This window comes from Uloborus diversus, unplaced genomic scaffold (genome assembly GCF_026930045.1).
Source record: "Uloborus diversus isolate 005 unplaced genomic scaffold, Udiv.v.3.1 scaffold_465, whole genome shotgun sequence".
In the NCBI taxonomy this organism is placed as follows: Eukaryota; Metazoa; Arthropoda; class Arachnida; order Araneae; family Uloboridae; genus Uloborus; species Uloborus diversus.
This window is the reverse complement of record NW_026558643.1, coordinates 71518-95227: the sequence shown is the minus strand read 5'-3', so window position 1 is coordinate 95227 and position 23710 is coordinate 71518. Positions and strand designations below refer to the sequence as shown.

The window sequence follows — 23710 nt, the reverse complement described above, 5'->3', positions numbered from 1 at the left end:
CTTTTACACTGTTTCGATTCATTAGTATTCTTTTCGTGAAACATTTAGCGTAAACAAAAAATCTGAAAAGAAAACCTGAAATTTATTCAAAACTCTTGCTTTTAAAAACATACATAAATCAACGACTACGCACAAATTCGAAAAGAGAAAAAAAGGACATTGAAAAAAAAAAAAGGTAAGTAATGATTCAAGATTGCAATCTTTGATTAAAAAACTTCAGAAACAAATTTGATTTTCTTTTTCGAACGCTTTACTAATTCTAAAATTTACCCTATGAATTAAAACAGTATGTTTCAAGTCTGAAAAATACGTTCCCTGATAATTCGATAAGTAGCGTGTGGGGGGGGGGGGGGGGTAAGGATTCTGTCATTCCCATACAGCTTGTCGATAGGGACTATTGTATTGTTGACTATCTTTGCTTTTCGTGACTGTTCAAGGCTTTTCTCAAGTCAAATCTTGAAGTAAGATTTTTGCACAAGATTGGTAAATAATACATGGATTTGGCTGATTTTTTTTTCCCATTTTAATGCAACTTTGAGGCAATTAATGGTTTTTTTTTTATTTATTTGTATTGACTGGGTATATTTAATCGATCAGCTGGAATCTAGCCAAACTTTTTTTCTGGAATCATTTCAATAGCTAAGGCATTTGGCATTTTTTTTAACTGTCGCTGTTTTTGAAGTTAAAGACTACGTAGTACTGTGTTTCTCGGTTTTCACCATGTAACCGAATATCGCCATTTCTTTAATATTTCTTTAAATTTGTTAACACGTAAAATAATTCGCCAACTAATTCGCAAATTCATAAACAGCGCAAAAACTTCCATTACTTTGTCTTTGCACACAATTTCATACAATTGCCAAATTTTTACTGTTTATTGGAAACATTTCGGGTAGCATCATTGTTGATCCCATTTTGGGACGATTTCTACGGTAAGAAGTTATACGTTATACAATAATTTAGATTGCCGGTGTAGCGCTGGATATTATGCATTTGATGGAGATCGGGAAAGGGAACTGTTTCACTTTATTTAAGAATAGTTGACCTCACTCGAATAGGTTTTGTTTTGGGAATTACCCATGACTTCTTTGCAACTCCTGAACGTTTTCGTGATTTATTCTTTGTGATTTTTAGGGTGTCTTCTCAGTTTTGCCGACATTTCATTTACTCCCCTTCCCCCTAATTTTCAGTTTTAATCATACCTTTTGATACATTTAAGGGGACAGACAATTTGAAATGTCGACGAAACTAGAGACAAACAATTTTTTGGTAACTATTTGACCTCTGCCTGTAATGACCATTAACTTAAATCAATTGAAAAAAACTACATCAATGTGAGCGAAGCCGCGGGTAAGAGCTAGTACTGGAATATAACTGTTTACAAAAGTAACAGTTTTGCTTTTATTCGAAAATATCATTTCAAGTCTAAGTCGTTTCTTTAAAATTGGGAGGGGGGTGGGGGCCTTGTTTTGGCACATTCCTCAAATTTTGAATAATTGTTTCATTTTGGTGAGTTCAGCCAGACTGCAGGAATTTCGCGCCCATTTGCCTGGTGCTGGCGGTAATGATGCGGTAATATTTGATGAACAAGAGCGCCAAATTCGAATCGCAACGTGATCCATAATTTGTTTTATCAATCCTGCAAATGCTTTTGATTTGCAGATTGATAATGCTGCGTTTCGAAGGAAAACGAAATGTTAATGATCCTACTGCATATCCTTCTTGTGCATAAAAAGTAGCATGTGAAAGCATTTTAATAAATCAAATTTAGAAAACAAATAACGAATATAAAATTAACAAAATTTCGAGTTTCAGTGCATAAGGAAAGGAAATTTAGGCACAAAACACCGATTGTGTAGAAGATTTCGGTCGAAACTAAAATGCGCTATAAAAGAGTCATTGCAAAAATTGTATGTGGTCATCCAATACTATACACGGACCCTCTTCCCCTGCCAATAAATTTTGAGCGGTGACAGCATAGAGGGGAAGACGTCCCCCAAAACCTGTCAGCCGCTCCACGTAGAGGGGAAGGAAAACGCTACAGCTTTCTCTCTCTCTCTTCCGAAAGCTAGAAATTTTCTGCTCCTATTTTTGGACATAAAAGCATAATTTGGAAAAAAATAAAAAAAATAAGTCTTCGTGTCTTAATTTACCTTTTTTGATACTAGTGTCTCACCCATATTTTACGAGAATTATTTTGAATTCGAATAAAATGGAAAAACAAAACTTGATCATGAGTGATTTCAAACGATAATTATTATGAAACTAAACCAAGTTTGACTACAACTTAAAATAATTTTATTAGAAGAAAATGGTAATCTATTTCAGTCATTAAATTCGTAAACTACTACAAAAAATCTTTTCCTGATTTGAAAGAGAAATTACTGTTATTCATTTACTTTAAAATTTGTCTTCAAAAAATTGTAGAAGAGAGAAAGAATCATGATTAATATTAATAATATAATAAATTAATATTAATTCTAAGAAGTAAAAAACGAATTTTTCAATGAACAATGATTGAATTTAATAATATATAGCAACTATATTAGTTCAAAATAGTTATATATTTACATTTATAAAATATATACAACAACATAGAGGGAAAAATACAAATACTCAGAAACTGATTACCACATGGTAATATTTCATTTATACGTCTTTTATGAAAAAAATTAAATATCTCATGAAGCATTTTTAAAGCAATTACTGTTATTACAAGCAGATATTTCCCAAGTACTGTTACTCGTGTATAATGGAAAGATTTTGTAACTACTATGTTGATTCAAAATGCATATAGCTGTGTACATAAATGACTACAATAAATACATATATTAAAATATTATTTTTGCAGAATACTAAAATAACTATAGAGGAATAAGTACGGAATATCAGAAGCTGGTTGATACATAACGTTTCTTTAATAACCCCCCAAAAATATTATCCGATGAAATATTTTTAAGACCAAACCTTTACTTTAAACTGATATTTCCAAGAACTATTGGCTGTGACTTTTCAAATGGATACCACTGATGAACATTCAAAGTATGATCAACTATGTAATTACTGATGTTGATTCAAATAAATGAAATAAGCTGCAATAAATACATATACTGAAATAATTGCATTTGTAGAATATATGCGCAACTCTAGATGGAAAAATATGCGTTATACGAAACTGAACATCAAAGATATGCACCGCCAACCCTTTCATGTTTTCGACTTGATGCTCAATTGAAGAAATTTCGAACTTATGTTAAGCAATTTTTGTTAAATATTTTGATTCTTGTGTACAGGTAAGTATGTTTCATAAGAAGATTTTAAACTCGAAAAAAATAAAATAAAGAATAACCACTCAGGTACGCAAGTATAAAACGGAAATAATTATGAAGCTATACGAATTAATACGAATTAAAAGATGCACAAGTCATCAAATATATGCATATTTTTTATTAATCTCCAATTAATTTACATTCTTAAATAATTTCATTCAATAAACATCACTGATTATGAAATAACAAAAAAATGCATAATGTTTTGAATTCATAAGTAATTTTTAAAAAACCACTCTGAAATCCATAACTATTCATGGGCGAACAGGATTCCCCAAGATAGAACCAACCTTGACTCCCAAAGGTTTCAAAAAAAAAAAACCTCGAAAGTCCACAGGTTTAAGGAGGGGGACACCCCTAAAGCGCACAGGTTTTAGTCCGTAAAAAATTAAGTAAAATAAAATAAATAAACCGAAGGTACACAGGTTCAAGGGATGAAAGAAAAACTGAGCTTAGGTTTGAGGAAGCAAGAAAAAAAAAGAAAAAGAAGAGGCTCAGAATTGAAGAGGTGCAAAAAAAAAAAAAAAAAAAAAAAAAAAAAACGAAGTCACACAAATTTGAGGGTGCAAAAAATAAAATAATAATAACGAAGGTGCATTGAGGGCGCATCGGCCGACGGGCCCGTCCACCCCTATCACTGTCTGACCCCTTTTTTTCCAATTATACCAAAACCTATGTTGCAGCTGCTCTTAATTTTAGTCATTAGTTATTTTATTTTTGCTTCTGTGTTTTAAATTCATTATAAACTACACCCCCCCCTCACCGAACGAAAAAGGGAAAACAATATAGGAAGGAATACTAAGAATTAAAGAATTTATTTCAAAGCACTGGGATAGTTTTTTAAAAATAATTTAAATGAAGTATGAAAAATTGCCCTCCCATTGCCCTCCCACCTTCTAATGTTGGATTCTTGAGGAAAAGGTTGCTAAACCCAATCAGCGAGAGCCGACAGATGAAGTAAACAAAGGGGGCCTGTTTCTTGGAAATGTCATGCCCAGGGCACGGGCAAAGGGAGCCCGTGCGATAAACAGTGCGAGCAGAAAAATTAAAATCGAAGATGCAAACCAGTATTGAGCTATGGAAATACGCAAGTCAGTGCTTCCAGGATGACGTCAGAGACGGCCGTTTCACCCCTCCTTTAGCCACGAAGCGGAAAAACTGAAAGATCAAAGACACGGTCCCACCCTCAGCCGCTCCACGTGGAGGGGAAGGAAAACGCTACAGCTTTCTCTCTCTCTCTTCCGAAAGCTAGAAATTTTCTGTCTGATGAGTCCTCTTAATGGGGACCAGAAAAATCGTGAAACGAAATATTTACGCCGATTTATAACAATGGGTGAATTCCAGGAAAAAGGCGACATGACACATGAATTTTAAAACTTAAGATTCTGTCACTTGCCATATGCCATTCTCTTCAGAAATAAATGAACTTCTTGGATTTAATATGTTTTTCCCAAACAGTTTTATGACTTCCAAATAATAAAGGACAAAATCAAGTTTTCTCTTTATATTTTTACAGAGCTTTTGCTCTGTAATCTCTTTTTTTGTGACACACTAGAATTTCAATAAATTCGTTATCAGCATATAATATTTAGGTTAACTTTTATCTTTTGAATGTCTAGTTAAACTTTTGGTAGGTAATTTAAAATTTCTTTTTTTTTTCAACCATGAAATTTTTCCATTACTAAGGAAAAAGACAATTTGATGTCCTTCCGTTACCAAAATACTACATCTTAGTTCCCCAACAACCTATTGGGTATTGAAACTAATGTTTTTTCTATGCAAAGCATAATTATGCCCCTCGTCAAGGAAGCATAGTTATAATTTTAATGGGTATTTAAAAATTGCACATTGAAGTAAAGTAAGCATTTTTAGTTTTGTTTCATATTTCGGAAAATTATTAATATTTAATTTTAAAAAATAGTAGTACCGTTTGGAATATTTTTCCTATTTCTTTTTTTTTCTTTTTTACTGATTGAGTGTTGATATATTAAAGTAATAAAAGTCAATTATTAAATGTTGTAAGTTTTTGAGGTTATTCGGTAAAACTAAAAAATGCTTTTATTTCATTTTATCAGGGGCGTAAGAAAAGAGATGGTGTCCACCCCTAGCTTAAAGCTCAAAATCAATTAATTAATTCTACAAAATATAAGTTAATAGAAAAATAACTCCTATAATGAGAAAAAAAATTCCTTTCGTTTAAAAGATGCTTTTGATCATCTAAATCAATTTTATAAATGTATGTCTATGTAAAATTTTTATCAAATTTTGACTGCATCTATCTAAATTTTCAAATAGCCGAGTTGCACTTCTTGAATCAAATATTTACTGTCATTAAAGGATTAAAAATTTGAAGATTGAATTCCTTCCACTTTTAAATCCTTTCTTGCAGGGAATAATCGCAAAAATCGTAAAAAAATGTTTGAATTGAAGAATCGGCTCTGTAAAGGAAAGAAAGAATAATAATTTTTAGTAATATTTCCATGTTCAAATGAACCAATATATTAATCTCAACCATTTTCATTCAATCTTCAAACTGTGTATGTGTATGCTTTTTATTTATTTATTTTTTTTAAATGTAGCGAAGTAGTGACTACATTTCAAAAGTAGTTTGTAGTTGCTACATTTTGAAAAAAGTAGTTGTAGTGGTAGTTAACTACATTTGTACTAAAGTAGTTGTAGCTGTAGTTCGCTACAAAAAAAAAAATAGTTTTTCCAACCACTGTGTAAGGGTGATTATGACTATAAAAAAACATCACCCCAGAGGGTAATTTCTGGTTGTTCTACTGGCGGAATTTCGAGGATTCATAGATGCTTTGCCCCACCAAGACCGTAGCCAGGATTTTGTTTCGGGGAGGGGGGAGCACACATATTCGACAAAACGTCACCAGTTGCTATTGTATTTGAAGCATATTGCGCATTGGTAGACATATGGCAATAGGGAAGGGGGGAAAATAAGAAGAAGACGGGAGGGGGCGGCAGGCGACACTATGGGTTGTTTTGATTTTTTTCTTTTGAACAGTAATTTTACTGAATTACCAAGAGTTAAAGTTACTTTATCAAAATGTTAGCAAATATTTTCTCAGATAATTCAATTTATTACCATAATATCATCTAATCAACATTCAGTAATGTACAAGTTTTGTTGGTTCAGAAAACGATGTGTGGTGTTGTAAATGTCGCAATTGCCAAAGATACCAATCACATGAAGAATTTGCCCTCTAGTTTATCATGAAATATAATATGTACCACCAATAACTTTTCATGAGCTCTTATAAATTTTTGAAGCTTTGAAAACGCGTTTGGGACTGTCCCTGGAAAATTTTGTTATTGAAGTTTTAAAAACCTAATTTTGGGATGCATGCTAACATGTTAGGGGAGTGGGTAGTATGAGGTGGGTAGCTTCAAACTCGGAAATTTTTTTTTATTTATAATAGGCTTATGCTTGATGACGCTGGGGGAGACGAGAAGGTTTGAGCAGGTTCTCAAATTTTTGACAATAAGACTTTAAAAACGCTATTACAAATTTTCTTCGAGTGAGTTTACGAGAAGGAGATGGAAAATTAGGAGCTTTCCCTTCGTAAAACACATTCTAAAGTTCTCTTCGACAACGTTAGACAAGGGAAAGAGGTACGCTAGAGAAAATTGTTTGCAATCGAAGTCCAAGAAATATGATTTTTGATTACATTTGGTACGACAGCATAAGGGGTGGGTTATCGGTAGCTGTCCTCCCATAAATTTTTGAAATCAAAATTCTGAAAATGCAATTTTAAGTTACCTTTAGTGATATTAAGGAGGATGGAAGGGATCGAGGACTCTGACCCGAACGTTTTCCAAAATTAAGGGCCCAAAAACGCGATTTTGTCTCTCTTTGATCTTGTCAAAGGGGTTAAAACCAGGGCTGCGGAGTCGGAAGGAAAATTTCCGACTCCGACCCTGACTCCGACTCCTGGATTTTTAAACGCCCGACTCCGACTCCAACTCCGGATTTTTTTAAAGAAAATTAATTGTATTTTTTCAACTCCCTCTCCCTTCAGGGGAAGGGGGAAAACCTCTAAGCAAAGATTGAAATATTAATTCCTTTTTATAAAATTTTTTTGTTTTTTATTGTGAACCCAAGACGCATACTACGTTAGAATTTCAATTTAAAAATCACATTTTCCAATAGTTACGAGTTAAAAAGTGAGATGACTTAAAAATCCCTTTAAAAAATTTGAAAAGAATTATCTGTAATTTGCCCCCCTTTAATGTTTAACAAATAGATATTGATCAAATCGTGTGCTTTCAATTTTTGAAAACTGTAGTTTGAGAGAAAAAAAGCTTTTTTTCTAAATCCAAGTTCTTGAGAGGGGGTGGTTTGCCCCGGGTGACACCCATCTGGTAGATGACACCCAAAGTTAATTTCAGAGTTTATAAAAAATATAAGCATTTTAATTCTGAAAATTTTCGTGAATATATTTTAAATTATATTTTATCAATAAAATTTCAACGAAAATAGGGCACATATACGTCAGGAGCTAATTTTACACGAAATGCGGCGGTATACAAATTTGTACGAATAGCTTTTACTATACCTATATTTCCACTTCGCTAAATTTTTAATTTAAACTTTATTGGCTGCATTAGAATTAACCTTAATATGAAGATTTTAAGATTAACTGCAATTATTGAGTGTTGTAATCAAGAAATCATTTACACTTATTTTGTTCCATACTTTTTAGTGAGAACCAAGCTTATAGAAAGTCTTAATAAAGAAAAAAACATTAGAATATTTCATCGAATCTTTTGGATTCGTGCTTTCGCACTAGAACTTCTTTGAATTTGTCGATCACCCTTAAACGTTTCAATCTTAGCTACGGGCCTCGACTTACTAATTTGTTGCGTTTCTTTTACTATTTTATAACTGAGATCGAACAAAACACTATATTTCTATTTTTATTTGAAAGTGATTACTTGAAAATGTTAGGCAACAAAACCGTTTGCTGACAATTGCTATTAGTTCCGTTAAAAAGCAAGCAAAATAGGGGACGGCTACAGAAAGTTCGGTAAGCACTCAAGCTGGCTGATTGCCATAATGGCAGTTATTTTCTCATTAGTATCTTTTTATACATGTAATCGAACCAATTGGTAGTCAGTTTTTAAAAAATGTAAGGAGAGTCAGTGAAAAGGAAAGAAAAAAAAGAAGCCCGGAGTCGGAGTCGGCATGTTTTCTAACGACTCCGACTCCAACTCCTTTACTCCAAAATCAGTCCGACTCCGACTCTTCGACTCCGACTCCACAGCCCTGGTTAAAACTTTCTTTTGGATCAGCGGTGTTTTTATCGCAAATGGCTATTCCGAGGCCAAAAAAGTAAGGAGGTGTACCAAATCAAAGGTGTCGTTTTTTTCCGCATTAAATACGCTTCTCCCCCGGAAAGTTTGGGGATTTTTGGTTTTAAAAATGCATTTTTGACGATCTTCGGTAATGCTGGGAAAAAAGAGGTTTGAGGGTGCTCCACCACCCATTTTTCGAAATTGCAATTGTAAAACCGCAATTGTTATATATCCTCTAATTATGTTAATCGAAGGGCGATTCGGGAGCTCACCAACGAAATTTTTTTTAATTGTAACGCTAAAAATGCAGTTTTCGAAGATTTTTGGTGATGAAAAGGAGAGATTCAAAGGCTCAACCCCAGAAAATTTCTTAATTTAGTTTTAAAAATGCATTTTAGACAATTTTTGATAATGTAAAGGGAGGAGGCCTTTCCCCTCCTTTTATGAAATTGAATCTTTTAAAATACAATTGTCGATTATCACATGTTATTCTATAAAAAGAATGGTTCGAGGGCACTCCCCCGAAAATTTTCGAAATAATAGTTGCAAAACGGCAGTTTTAGACGATTTTTAGAAATGTTTGGGAGAAGAGAGAATTTTCATCCAAAATTTCAACAACTCTTCCAACGTCATCATTAATCATTATTTTCATTACATTCCAAAACTGATTCAATAAGGTTTTTGGTTACGGGGGTGCTCTACTGGAAGTTTTTCAAAATTGAGATCGCATAGCCACAAAAGATTTGCCACGCGCAACAGGTATTTTCTGAAAATCATAAATATGGATTCAGGAATACACATCGAAATTCAAAAAGATGGTGAAAGCGATTTCAAAAACAAATAATTAAAATACTGTGAGAGCAGAATGTTCTACTTCCTTCAGTGGAATCCAACATCATTGAAAGTTTCATTAACATCCTCTACTGATTAATTAAAAGAACAGTCAATTTAAAAATGGCAGAAAAACGGGATGGAGTAAAATGAAAAATTCTACGCATATTTAAGTCAATTTATGAAAAATATATATTAACTACAGAGTGGAAGGCTAAAAAATATGATTTGTGCAAACTAGTGCTTAACGATTTTCTCGGTGCAAATGAATCCATGAAAAGCTAGAGCATATTGGTCATAATTCTTACAAACAATAAATAAAGAAGAGAAAAACAATTAAAAACCTTCAAATCGTTTGAAACTTGTTTGGAACGGTCACTGACTACATCTGGTTTTTGAGGTTGTCTTCATTAAAACAGAGGTACGGTTACTAAATTTTGATACAAGTATGTGTCGAAAAATATTAATTATGCATTTATTTCTTGTTGACTAAGTTAAAATATGTTTTTTCTTCCAAAAATTTCTTGTTAAAAAAAAGCTCCCGAAGCAAAAAAAAATCTCCCTCAAAAATTTTGATGCCAAAACTTGCGCAAAAATCCCCCCCCCCCCCCCCTACTCTGTGTGGGCCCGTGTATATGAACTTACCTCTAAATATTTGTTCCATTTAGGATTTTCAACGTGCTCTTTATAGCTGTCCCAAAATGGAGTAGCGAGAACAAAAAGTAATGCTGCTTCACCTCCAGGTTTCAAGACGTAGAAAATATTTTCAAAAGCCTTTTTGTGGTCCTTCAGCCAGTTGAAACAATATATAGAGATGATTTTTGTGATACCATTTTCCCATTGGAGAAGTGTTGATCTAAAGGAAAACATTAAAAACTGCTTGGGAAAGATTTTCCAAGAAAAATATTTAAAATATCACACTAAATTTCATACACACAGGCCCGGTTCTGCGTACCACAGACCCGGCAGTGCAGAGGGCCCAACGGCCCAAAAAATTAAAAGAAAAAAAACAAAACATAGCACTAAGAGTACAATGCTGGCCTCTGGGGAGGGGCCCTACATATTTTGTTACAGGGGGAGGGGAACCGAAATTAATTTCCTTTCTCCATGGTAATTTTTAAAAAAAATATATGCTGCATGATATTGAGAATAGTTGTATAAATTTTTATTTTAAACTAAGATTGTTGCTTTTAAACTGTATTCTATTATATTTTTTTTCTTTAAGTTGATAATTAACTATTTCGAATAATTGAAAAAAAAAATCAATTCTTATTATTTGCTTAGTTAAGAAATAAATTGATATTGCAATGTTCTTATTTTATTTAATTATTTATTCAATTGAAATGCAATTAATATTTGCATCAATTTCGGAAACAAAAGTTGATTGGTGTAGTCATGTGTCGAATTTTCGAAATAGTATTCTCTCATATTTATATAAATACTAGCTGAATTGTCCGGCGTTGCACGGTCTACCTCAAAAGTGAAAATTGTGTCCAGTGACGCATGTTCAGCAAACAAGCCAAAAAAAAAAAAAAAAAAACGATTAAAATTTCCCATAAATGTGTAGTAAACAGCAATTTTATGAGTCAAAATTTAAATTTAGACCTCTTTAAATTTTCTCGATCTCAAAATTTCAGTCATCTTTGTGTAAAAGCCAGCATTAAACGCGATCTTTCCCCTTTGAAAGCAGCATGTATTAATGAATAAAGTTCTAAAATTTTAGAAAAATGTTTTTAAACTTAGACTAAAAGTTGTTGGATTGCTTTTTTCCCATTTTCCAAAAATGTGTTTTCTGAAAGAGCATGGTCGAAAACATGGGGTGAGTTAATTTGTTTTTTAATGTTGACTTATTCTCTCTCTTATAAAAATAATCTTAAAAGACGTTCAGACTCTGTTTTCATTTTCGCTGCTGACGCCACAAGTGGGGTAATCGATAGGGTTAAATTTACCCGATAATTTTCCAAATAATTAGTAAATAGGGATGTAGCCTTCGTCAACTTGCCGTTAATTTAAGTAGATCAGAAGGAACTCGAAAGAGTAACATAAAAAATAAGGATAGCTATATGATTGAAACTTAAAAATAAATAAATAAAAATAGGTAAAAAAAAAAAAAAGATGTACAGAATTTCCATTTTATGCTGATATGCAATTACTCTGACGTACCTGTCTTCCACATTCGCTTGAAAATACTCAATTTTGGGGTGAGCGTTATTTTTCTTAGCAAACTCAATCATGTCTGGAAGGACGTCGATTGCCACCACCTTATTTGCTTTTGGAAGTTTCGGAAGAAACAAGTGGTTGATAGAATTCCCTGGTCCACATCCAACATCCATGACTATCTCCTGCTCACACCTGCCCCAGCGCATCTTAGGAAGGAGGGAATCTATGAAGGTCTCGGTGTCACAGATTTGCATGCTGCGATGCTTGCTGTATAATGATGCGTCGGAAAGCATTTTCTGCAAAAAAGTGAAAAGACTTAAATATTAAAAAGTATGCATTTACACTGCACGTAGTATGAATTCTTCCAAAGGTTAATTTATTAACAGTTTTCTTTGTCATAAATGAGATTATCTTGAAGACAGGGCTTGATATTATTGAATAGGCTAACTAGGCCGTGGTCTAGGGCTCCCGCTTTTTAGAGGCGATAAAATGGCTAAAATTGCAAGATCATTTTATCGGTCCCTGATCCTGATTCTATGCACATTGCAACAAAACTGCCTAATGCTAAAGTTTTTACTGCACTTGCGCTTGCAGCAAGTTTTGACCCAGCAGAATTCAGATTGAAGCTTATCCGCCGCAACCAAAAATTTTAGATAAGTATTTACCTTTGTGCTGAAAAGTAAAGTAAGAAATAACAACGTCAAAAAGAGCGTAACGTCTGGAGTAATCTGCACAAATTGCAGATTACTCCAGACACGTGACGTGTTTCGGCGTACAAGGAATACCTTTTTCAATGCAAAAAAAAAAAAAAGAACCTATGGATAAAAAGGCATCCTCTCTCTCTTTTTTCGATAGATAGCAATTGTTCTATATTTTTAGTACTAACGCCAAGACGTTTGTTTTATTTGACTTAAAGAACAACTGCGGAAAGCAACACATATCAAATGGGAACAGTTTAGAAGGGAACAAGTTTGATTTCAGAATTCGATTGAATCAAACGCGATAGATTATGTTAGAGATGAATGTTCCCCTAAATTCTTATTTGTCCAGTAAAGCATTTTCTACCATTAATTTGTTTTAAATCGATATGGTTCAAATAATTTATTTTTCATGAAAAAACATCGACTAAATGCTACTTACTTGTGCAAGCAAAGAGTACAATTCAAATTCAAAAAAAGAAAAATGCTGGAAAAATGTATTCCACAACCTAGTGAAAGTGATGAAGAAACCAGTTTTGCTTCCACTGCCAACAGAATGCTCAGGGGGGAAAAAATAACTTTCCCGTCCTATTTCATACAGAAAAAATACCGGTGTACCTTAACGCTTCAGTTTATCAAAAAGATAAAATTTTTATCCTAGATCTAAGATAAGGAAGGTAAAGAAGGGAAGATAATGCTGTTTCTCTCAATTTCGCATAATTTTCTTTCCATCCACAAGCAATCATCGTTATGTAACTATGAAGTAATGCCAGGTTCCCAAACTTAAAATTATGAGCCACTTTTGGAAATTTAACGTTGTAAAAAAGCACTTATTTTCGGAAGGCTTTAATTTTCGCGATTTTCACGAGCTCATCGTATGTGTAAAAATTTTAGCTCGGCCGATTTTTAAGAAATTTGGCACAAAATTAGTTTGTAGCATGGGGGTTTTGCACCTCGAAGCGATATTTCAAAAATTCGATTTTGTTCTTTTTCTATTCCAATTTTAAGAACATTTTACCGAGCAGAGAACCCATCTTGTATGTTTATATGTTCCGGGTAATCTCCGAAACCACTGCACCTACTTGAAACATTCCTTCACTACATGAAATGCGTATTTTTACTGAGTGACATAGGCATAATTATCATATATGTCTTTATTACGAATTTTTATAACTAATAAGTTATCTTTGCTACCAGTATTTTCGTACTGTTTTGTTCTTACATAAGTAAAACCAAATTCTGTTTCAATTCTTATGTCCATAGGCGTCGGAACGGGGGGAGCTGAGGGAGCTTGAGCTCCCCCTGGAATCTTTCAGACCGGCTTAGCTCCCCCGGAAAATTCTTGCACTGCTGCTTTTTGCCGTACATTGCTTACCTCAAACATGATTTCAAAAATGTGATCTGCCTTTTTTGGGAATTTCGGAATTTCTACCCAATGAGCAACAAAAGCAGTGAGCAGACGGAAAGGTCAGTGCACTTGAATTCACCTTCACCTTTTTTTTTCACTGTTTAAACACTCTTGATTGCCGAAATGCGGGAAAGTGGACTCTACTCCACGACCTGCGAAAATCAGTACCAGTCAGAGGCGTAGCATAACCAAACATTTTTTTTTGGGGGGGGGGCACCAGAGCCATCACCAAGAAAGGTTTTGCTGCCCCCCCCCCCCCGCCCAGTTTTTCAGAAATGGCGTCACCAATTTCATATCAGTAATGAAAAAAAAAAAAAGCAGAAAGGAAACCTTCACGATTTTAAGAACATGTAATAGAAATGATAAGTGAACAAATAGAATAAAAGTGTCGAAAAGAGTTTTTTCTGCAAAATTTGAAAGCAAATGCAATCTCTGAATATTATTTAGGAACATCCAAGCAAGGTTATGCATTATGATTTAACTCCGAGGAGCGCTGAAACGAACGTTTCGAACATTTTTTAACGAAAAGAAAGTATTCAGTGTTTAGTACAACTCTATGACAAGCGTCAGTCAAGTAAAAAATGAATACGTAAATAAGCATAACTTCATAGGGGCTGCCGGCATTTTTAAATTTCTTTTTTTCTTTTTCTTTTCTTTTTTTTTGTAAAAATATCATCATGAAAATAGTGATTAAGTAGAGAAAAATATATGTGCCACCAAAATACATTTTAATTAGAGAAAAAATTGAAACAGAGTAAGCCGAGATTTAAAAATGTCATGAGTAGTCACACCACTGCTGGTTTGCTAGTTCTAAGTGTTTAAATACAAAAGGCGAAATTAAACGAAAATTTTATCGCGATGTTCTGGAGACATGACATCTAAAACAAAAGAAAGTGTAAAAACTAAGATAAGTCTGAACTACCAAAAAATTCAAATTTTTTTTTTTTTTTTCTTTATTGACGGGGGCCGCAAACGCTTGTATTTCAAACAAATAAAAATATAAGGCTAGAAATTGAAAATTTCATTATGGAAGAACCAAACCACTCAAATAATTTTGGAAATAAATAGCAACTGAGAGCGAAGACAGATTGGCTTGGTTAGACAAAGCAGCGTGCTAATGAGGGAAAGGGTGGGAGTTCAAATCTGGGCCTAAAAATATCGTTGTAATGGGTTTTTGTTTTTCAGCAGAATTTTAATCCAAGTTTCTTCTAATATGCAAATTTCTAAGCTGAATATCTGTTGTTGTTAAAATCAGGAAACAAAACATTGATTTTAAGAGGGTAAATCGAAGTTTGACTTTGCAGAAGGATAAATTTCAATTTATTATGCTGCTTTACTACGCATTGCTTTGGTCTATAGCATCTCGAGGTTGCATTGAAATCAGAAAATTCTTCCTTTGAACTCGAATGCTTCGCGTGGGTCAACTAGTCATCTAAAATTGCGTTTCTGGAATTTCACTATCGTCAAATTGCTGAAGACGGATCCCGAACCTCTTCTCCCAGTAACATAGCCAACTATCATCTAAAACTGCATTTTGACAACTAACTTCGAAAATTTTATTAATGAGCTTCAGCCCCTCCACCTCCGCCAATATAATTTAAAATAATCTTAAATTTCGTTTAAGGTCTTACCTTTCAAATAATTAGTGGGATAAAGCACCCGAAAACTCATCCATTACATCATTAAAAGTCAAATAAAATTGTTTTTGGAGCTCCAATTTGGAAAAATTTCCAATCTTCATAACGATACCAAAGATGGCACACAGCTGCGTTTCTTAGATTGTTCATGTTCGACAAATTTCTGGGAGGGGGGCCCCGGATTTCTCCTCTAATTAACATCTCCGAATCATGTCTAAAACTGCGTTTTCAGAACAACAATTTTGAAAAATTTCCAGGAAGAACCCTAAAATACCAACCTCCTTAACGTAATTAGAGAAAAAATATAAAATTTGTCAAGTTTCAATTTCAAAAAATGCCGAGGAAAACGCTCCCAGGCCACTTTTCCACCCTAGCATTAACAAAGATCATCTAGAATACATTTTTATGACCACACAAATTAGAAAAAACATCCTATTTTTGATTTTTGGGCTAATTTCTTTATAATTCTGGAACAAAAGATTAAGTGTCTAGCAAGATGGGGGTGATGAGTCAGTTTGGCATTTAAATATGAGTAGCATGGATGCTCCAGACATAACTAAAAAAGATTGCTAAGGTTGTTTGTACTTGTTCAAATAATTTCAACTTTCCAAAAACTTATCTCATTTTAAGTTATCTGACCCCTCAGATTATACTTCACGAAGTTACAATTATTCTTGTTTTTTTGCTTTCTAAATTACGGTTTTTTCGTCACTTACAGATATATTTTCATGACAAAATTGTTACTTTTCATCTACTACAGTCGGATCCCGCTACAACGCGATTTGACTTACGCGAAACGGCTATCACGCGAGTTTTTCATGAGTAATGATTTTTTTAATGCGGACTCAAATTACTCGCCTGCAACATGAAATTTTCCGGAAAAGAGCGGCAGAGAGTTAGAATGGGCTTCGTTGACACTAAATATTGGTTTTGTTAATGGACTTTCATCCCTTTAGCATCACTGAAAGCGGAAGTTCACCCACTGTATTAGTCTAAACAACGCTTTGCTTTAGTTTATACAAATAACCACTCCGATTCTTAACTTTTTTTCTTTTTCATTTTACATGTGAACGTTGATAAAATACGTTGAACGTTGATAACAGTCTGATCGCGCTGCATAAACCTTCTTCATTTTTTAAATTACAAATATATTTAGTATATCGATATTGTTAAGTGCTATAATAATGCTGTAGTGTACACACTGTAAGTACCATACTGCTTTATTTTAAGTTTCTCTCCCCCATTAATCATTGATTTTGTGCTGAATTACAGAATTTTATGTCAAATAATAACGCTTTTTCTAAAATACAGAAAAAGTCTGTTCTTTGTAAAAGATACTCCAATATATAGTTAATAAATGGTTTGAAACAATATGAAGGTTTTTTACAAACGTCTGAAACAATTGGGTATGCTTATAAAAAAATAACCAAGCATACCTTGTTCCACAACGCGAAATTCCGACTTACGCGAGGTGTCTTGGAACGCATCCCTCGCGTAAGTCGGGACTCGACTGTATTGTGGAAAAAAAACGCCCAACAATATTATTATATTAATATTTTATAGTTTCTATCAAAGACTTTTACAAAAACTTATCTGAACAATATAATATATAACGAACACTTCATTTTAACACATTTCCAACGTTCCGTTTCTCCGCCCTCCTGTTTCATCTATTCGCCTTTTTCTAGTTCTCAGAAAATAAGAAATTCTTCTAAGTGCTACGCTGTCGAAGCCTCCCCTTTCCTCCAAAATTATTACAGAGCACCTCAAATTTTGTTTTCAAGGCTCCGATTAACTGAAAATTACCGGAAGAGAGTCCCTGGATATCTTGCCATCCAACAACATGGGAGATTATGTAATGTTCCGTTTTTGGGACTTCAATTAAAAAAAAATTGCTGGGCCCCTAACACCAACAAATATGATCCACAGTCGCGTGTTTTAGCGATTAGAATTTCGAAAAAATTAACTAGAAGGAACCTCTGAACCTTTTCTGATAACACCATTGAAAAACGCTCTCTAGTAGGACTTCAAGTTTAAAAGTTTCCAAAGTAGAGCCCTAGTACAGTCTTTTCCTCTGACATCATTGAAGGTTGTCTACAATTACGTTTAAGACTTCAAAATCGAAATATTGGACGGGAGATGTAAATCGATTCGAAAAATCGACCGAGGACAATCCTTTCACTAAAGTCAACAAATATGGTATACAATCGCGTTTTTAAGACATTAATTTCGAAAAATTTTCAGGGAAGGTATTCAAAACTTTTCTCCCCTTAACATTACCAAAGATCGCCTAAAAATTCGTTTTTAGAACAAGAATTCTGAAAAATTTCCGGGGGAGGATCCCCGAAACTCCTCTATTTCTACGTGCTCATCATTGAGTACTGACTGACCTTCTTTCAAAACCAGAAGTTTTATCACCTCATTCTCTCCACAAACAATTGATACAAGATAAAAAAGAGATGGAAGCTTCGAATCTAATTTCATATGTAGAAAAAAAAATTAAAGTCCCCCTCCACCAATTATTTTAAGGGGCCACTGCTTCTGCCCCTTACATACCAGACACTTCTCATAATGTGTCCCAGCTCCCCCTACTTCTACAAAGTTCCTACGCCTCTGCTTATGTCTGGTAAACAGGGTCGAACTGGGAATGAAATTCTTTTCGGGCATCCAGAAAAGACCGGCGCTCTACAATTTATATATATATATATATATATATATATATATAAAACCTCACATTCATTATTAAATTAAATATTTAATTAATATTCAGAAACATAAATTATAAAAAATATTTCATATTTTAATTTTAAGCTGAATAACTAATCAATTAATTAGAAAAAATAAATAACCAAATATTGATTTAAATAATCAGCTAATATTTATTAAAATCTATAAATAGCATTTTACTGAAAAAAAAAGGAACAAATTTTTTTTTTATAAATCATTTTGCGGGAGCAGGATGTGTTTGAGAAGCACCTATGTACAGTGGCACAATCAGAAATAATTTTTTTTTTTTGGAGTGGGGAGCGGGACACATTGGAAAAAATCTTGTCTGAAAATCTTTTTTATCTGACAGGAGAGGAAGGTTCGGATGTTCTCCCTCGGAATTTTTTTTTAAAATTTGTGGTCTTAAAAACGCAATTTTAGACTTTCTTTGCTGATATTGGCGGGGGGGGGGGGGAGTACAGCGATCTCAGCGGAAATTTCTAGAGATTGAAGCCCACAAACGCGATTATAGACCACATTTATTGACGTTAGGGTAAGTGATGGAACTCAGGGACTGTCCCGATCGATTTCTTTTTAATAGATCAAAATCAATTCCTCCTCCCTCTGCAAGTTTTCGAAATTGAAGTTTAAAAAATTCAGTTGTAGACAATCTTTGAAAAATTTACGGAAAGAAGGTTTTGATGCTGTGCCCTGGAAAAATGTTCAAAATTTTTTGTCCTAAAAACGTAAGCAATAATTTATATTCAGGAGCTATTCCACTTAATTTTTTTTGTAAGTATGGTTTAAAAAACCAAATTGTGTTTGATATTGGAAAAAAGCAGTATAGGTACAATATTTTTTGAAATCCAAGTCTTAAAATCGCGATGTAAGACCATATTTTGTAATATTAGTAGGGCCAGTAATATTCAAATATTAAGGCTCCAAAAACGCACTTTTAAGCAATTTTCGATGTCGCTGAGTATTTGGGGGCTTCACCTGGAAATTTTGCGAAATCGAAGATCTGGAAACGAAACTTCAGATGTTCCATTAGTCTCATGTTAGTGAGAAATTGATAATAAAATTACCTGGAATGGTTTTGTTTCTTTTCTTTGTGTTATGTATGATTTTCGACACGCTATTTAACTAGTAACTACAAATATATATACACCTTAATGGCAGGGGGGTCCGCCCTAAATATTGGTCTGTGAAAGGAGTCCGCTGGCTATAAAGTTTAGAAAGCCCTGGTATAGAGCAAATAAGAAAAAAAACTCCATGTTACTAATTTTCAAAGCGGTTTTGCTATTTCAAGTTAAAATATAATTAATGATAATATAGTAAACGAACAGTGATAAATTCGTCCATATGAAAATTAAGTAAAAATGTAGCTTAATATGTGCAAAATTGCTACATTTGCTTACAATATTAATGATTTTTAGGAAGTAAAGGGGGACAAAAGGGTCAGCACATTAAACAATAAGGAGAGATTTTGGCAGTATTTTTTTCTTGCTAAGTTTTTTAAAATTTCATCAAAATTCAGGTTTTCTATTGAAATTCGTTTTCTAATTTTACCAAAGATCGCCTATAAGGCGGTTTTAAGACTACAAACTCAAAAAATTTCCGTAAGTGGCCAAATGGGCCACGAATTTTTCTCTCTCTTCTAACATTACCAAAGATCTTCCAAAACTGCCTTTTTAGAGCTACAATTTCGAACATTTCCGGGAAGAGCCTTCAAACCCCCTCTCTAACATAATCAGACACCAACTACTTTTGTAAAGTTTCAATTTTGAAAAATGAAAGGGGGGGGGGTACAGTCCAACCTTTTCTTCTCATAGCCATTACCAAAGTTCGTCTAAAATGCATTTTTATGGCTGCAAAATAGAAAATGGAGAACCCCCCGAACTTTTTATTTCAGAGTGAATACTTAGATTTAGTAATGACTAATCAATCCATCTTAAACCATAAGCTGAATCCTCCTCCTCTTATCTCTCTTTCTGTATATTATACACATACACATATATTTAAAAAAAAAAACGAATTTAAACGATTTTAATTCTTCCCATAATGGGAATCGAGCTCGATCGCATGCATGAGACAAGTAGTTTAACACAAAAATAACCTTTGCAGAATAACTCATACTTCAACTGATTTTTTTTAAATTCTATTTTAAAGACCCCTCTTTCCCTGCACATGAACATTATTCAACTCAGGAATATTTATGAAATTTTTCTTTTCTGTTAGGGAAGACATATATTAAAATATAAAAAGTTTAAAAAAATAGATAGCATTAACTAGTTAGCATATTTTATTATTTAGTTTAATCACAAGACTCCTTATTTGATGCAGTTTTGCAATTTCGCTCCCCTTTTTTTTTACCTAGAGTTATGAAATGAGTCAAGAATGTTCTTATAATTTGGAGGCATCCAATATCCAATACCCCGTAACATTGGAAATGAACACCAGCCAAAGAAAATAAGTTAAATAAATAGCATGTTGCATGTTCCAGTGGCTTACCCAGAAATTAATTTAAGAGGCTGAAGCTCTGTCAATCTACCCCTGCGTACGCCACTGCATGCCCTACTGTGTAATAATTATAAACCGCAATAAATATTTTTTTGCGAAGCGTTTTAGTGAACGGACCGTTTTTACAATACCAACAAGAAAAATTGATCGCTAACAAATCTAAGCAAAGCATTCTGTTTACAAGATAGTACAAAATAAATCATTATAATAAATAATTACAATCCTGCGGAAGGCCCCTAAGCAATAAGTTCAATAAAACTTGGAAATCTTCCGACATAGACAGGACGGGGCTTCGAAGCACTTATGGAAATAAAAACGGTTAAGATGTTCTATGTGAGCTGACAGTTGAGTACTGTACATTGTACTACATCATTATCAGCTAAATCGGGGCAAACTTCAGGGTTGCTCCTGCCTGATGAACAAAAAACAGATGCGGCTCATTTGCTTGTAAAAGATCTACGTTGTAATGTGAGTTACGTGGTGTGGTGTTCAGGGGAGTGAGATCCTCTGCCCCAGGGCCATCTCTTCTCGTCCCGTCTTTTCCTACAATGGTCATTAGGATAAGAAGTGGCAACGATCCCTTATGGGGAGTTAAAAGGACAGAGGCGTAGGAACTTTGTAGAAGTAGGGGGAGCTGGGACACAGCATAAGAAGTGTCTGGAATCTAAGGGGCAGAAGCAGAGGCGCAACCAGAAAATATTTTTTTTTTTTTTTTTGGGGGGGGGGAGGCTTTTAAACGTTTTTCCCCATAAAAAATTGGCTTCGAAGCTTCCATCTCTTATTGAATATGGTATATACAATTGTTTATGGAGAGAATGAGGAGATTAAACTTCTGGTTTTGAAAAGGAATCGGTTAGTACTCGAAGATGAGCACGTAGAAAAAGAGGTGTTTTGGGTCTCTCCCAGAAAATTTTCAAAATTCTTGTTCTAAAACTTATAGGTGATCTTTGATAATGTTAAGGGGAGAAAAGGTTCGAATACCCTCCCTGAAATTTTTTCAAAATTAATGTCTTAAAACGCGATTATATACCATATGTGTTGCCTTTAGTGAAAATATGACTCGAAAGATTGTCCTCGATCGATTTTTCGAACGATTTACATCTCTGTCCCAATATTTCGAATTAGAAGTTCTAAAAACGTAATTGTAGACAACCTTCAATGATGGCAGGGGAAAAGGCTGTACTAGGGCTCTACTCTGGAAATTTTTCAAAATTGAAGTCCTAATAGAGAACGTTTTTCATGAAATAATCAGATGATGTAATCAGAAAAAGTTCAGAGGTTTCTTCTTAATTTTTTCGAAAATTGTAGTTGCTGAAAAACGCGACTGTGAATCATATTTGTTGGCGTTGGGGGTCCAGCAATTTTTTTGAAATTGAAGTCCCAAAAACGGAATATTACATAATCTCCTATGTTGTTGGAGGGCAAGGTATTCAAAGGACTCTCTTCCGGAAATTTTCAGGGAATTGAGCCTTGAAAACAAAATTTGAGGCGCTCTGTAATAATTTTGGAGGAAAGGGGAGGCTTCGACAGCGTAGCATTTAGAAGACTTTCTTATTTTATGAGAACTAGAAAAAGGGGAATAGATGAAACAGGAGGGTGGAAAAACAGAACGTTGGATATGTGTTAAAATGAATTGTTCACTATATATTATATTGTTCAGACAGGCTCGGACTGGCCCGCCTGCCAACCTGCCCGAGGGCAGGTGCGCCCTTCCTACTTTTTAAGATGAAATGCAATGCAAACGCCTTCGCTGAAAAACAAAAATAAAAACTTGTCTTGCAAATTCAGAACGAAAGTTTTCTAATTGATTCGAAAGCTCTTATACCTTCCCCTCATTTTGAAGTTTCGAAAATTTTCCTCCAAGCCCGCTTTCCCTAATGTTATCGTCTAAAACTTTTCCGTTTTTTGAATTTCAATTTCGAAAAATGGCCGGGAAAAGTTCCTTCTATCCCCTCCCCTCCCTTCCCGTAATGTTTCCAAAGATGACTAACAAGAGCGTTTTTTAAGACTCTTATTTCAAAAAAAAAAAAAAAGAAAAGGGAGAGACCTTCGAATCTTCAATCAAAAAGACTGCCTATTCTAGAACCTCGATTTCGAAAACGTTCTGGAAGAAAGTTTCGAATCACATTTTTTCCCTTAACGTCATTAGAGACGGACGGCAATAGCGTTTTAGGATTAAAATTGAAAAAAATTTCTGGAGGTGGAGGCCACTAGACCTTCTCTCTTTATCTTCTAGCATCATCGAAGTTAGTCTAAAACTGCATTTTTGAATTACATGAACAAGTTTATTATTATTGGTAGAGTCGGTAGTGGTTGCCGTTTGAATACAGTTGTCTAGGCGTTTGTCAGTGAGTTTTTCTACTCTTATTTTTAATGAATTTCATAGTGGAAAAGTTGAATTTCGTATAGATATGGAGCAGTGCGCATTTTATAACATAATGTTCACTTGACATCAATGTCGCCTAGTGGAAAAAATATCACTCAGAAGATGCGAAATCAAATCACTGGGCGACTTCCGAAATTCCGAATGTACTTATTCATTATTTCTTGTAAATTGCCGTTTTTGGCACATGATTGAAAAAACTAGTGAAACGTGCCTTCTCCTAAAAGTTAACAAAGATGGCCTACAGTCAAGATTTTACAATTTCAATGGGAAGTCCACAAAATCTCTCCTCCCCAAAATAAACAAAAATTGTCAAAAGTTGTGTTAAAAAATTCCAGGAAAAGATCACCAAACTCTCCCCCCCCCCACCCCCAACACATCACAAAAAATCGTCTACAACTGTGTTTTTATGACTTTAATTCCAAAAATTTTGCAGGGGAGAGTCCCGCAACCCCCTCTCTCCAATGCCATCGAAGATTGTCAAAACTTTTGAATTTTTGGAGCTTTAATTTCGAAAAAAATCGCCAGAATCGAAATTTTTTTCGAAAATGTCGTTAATCGAAATCGTTTCGAAAATGTCGTCGGCTTTCAATTACGTTTTTAACTTTAATTCCGAAAAAATTCCGGGGGACAGCCCTCGATCTCGAGTCCTTCTCCTAACGTTAATGAAGACCCACTAACATTATGTTTTTGAAGTTTCAATATTGAAAATTTGTCGGTTTACTCCT

The 23710-nt window shown here is 34.1% G+C and overlaps 1 protein-coding gene across 1 annotated transcript in view; it reads right to left on the bottom strand.

The window, feature by feature from the left end:
- Nucleotides 1-12866, bottom strand: part of LOC129233489 (juvenile hormone acid O-methyltransferase-like) — a 28242-nt gene extending 15376 nt beyond the window's left edge. Inside the window, exons 1-3 of the mRNA XM_054867510.1 lie at nt 12771-12866; nt 11634-11926; nt 10116-10326 (exon numbers count right to left, since the gene is read on the bottom strand). Of these exons, the coding sequence (XP_054723485.1) occupies nt 10116-10326; nt 11634-11923 (501 nt within the window). The 5' untranslated portion in view covers nt 11924-11926; nt 12771-12866. The remainder of the gene's footprint in view (nt 1-10115; nt 10327-11633; nt 11927-12770) is intronic.
- Between the last annotated feature and the right edge of the window lie 10844 nt (nt 12867-23710).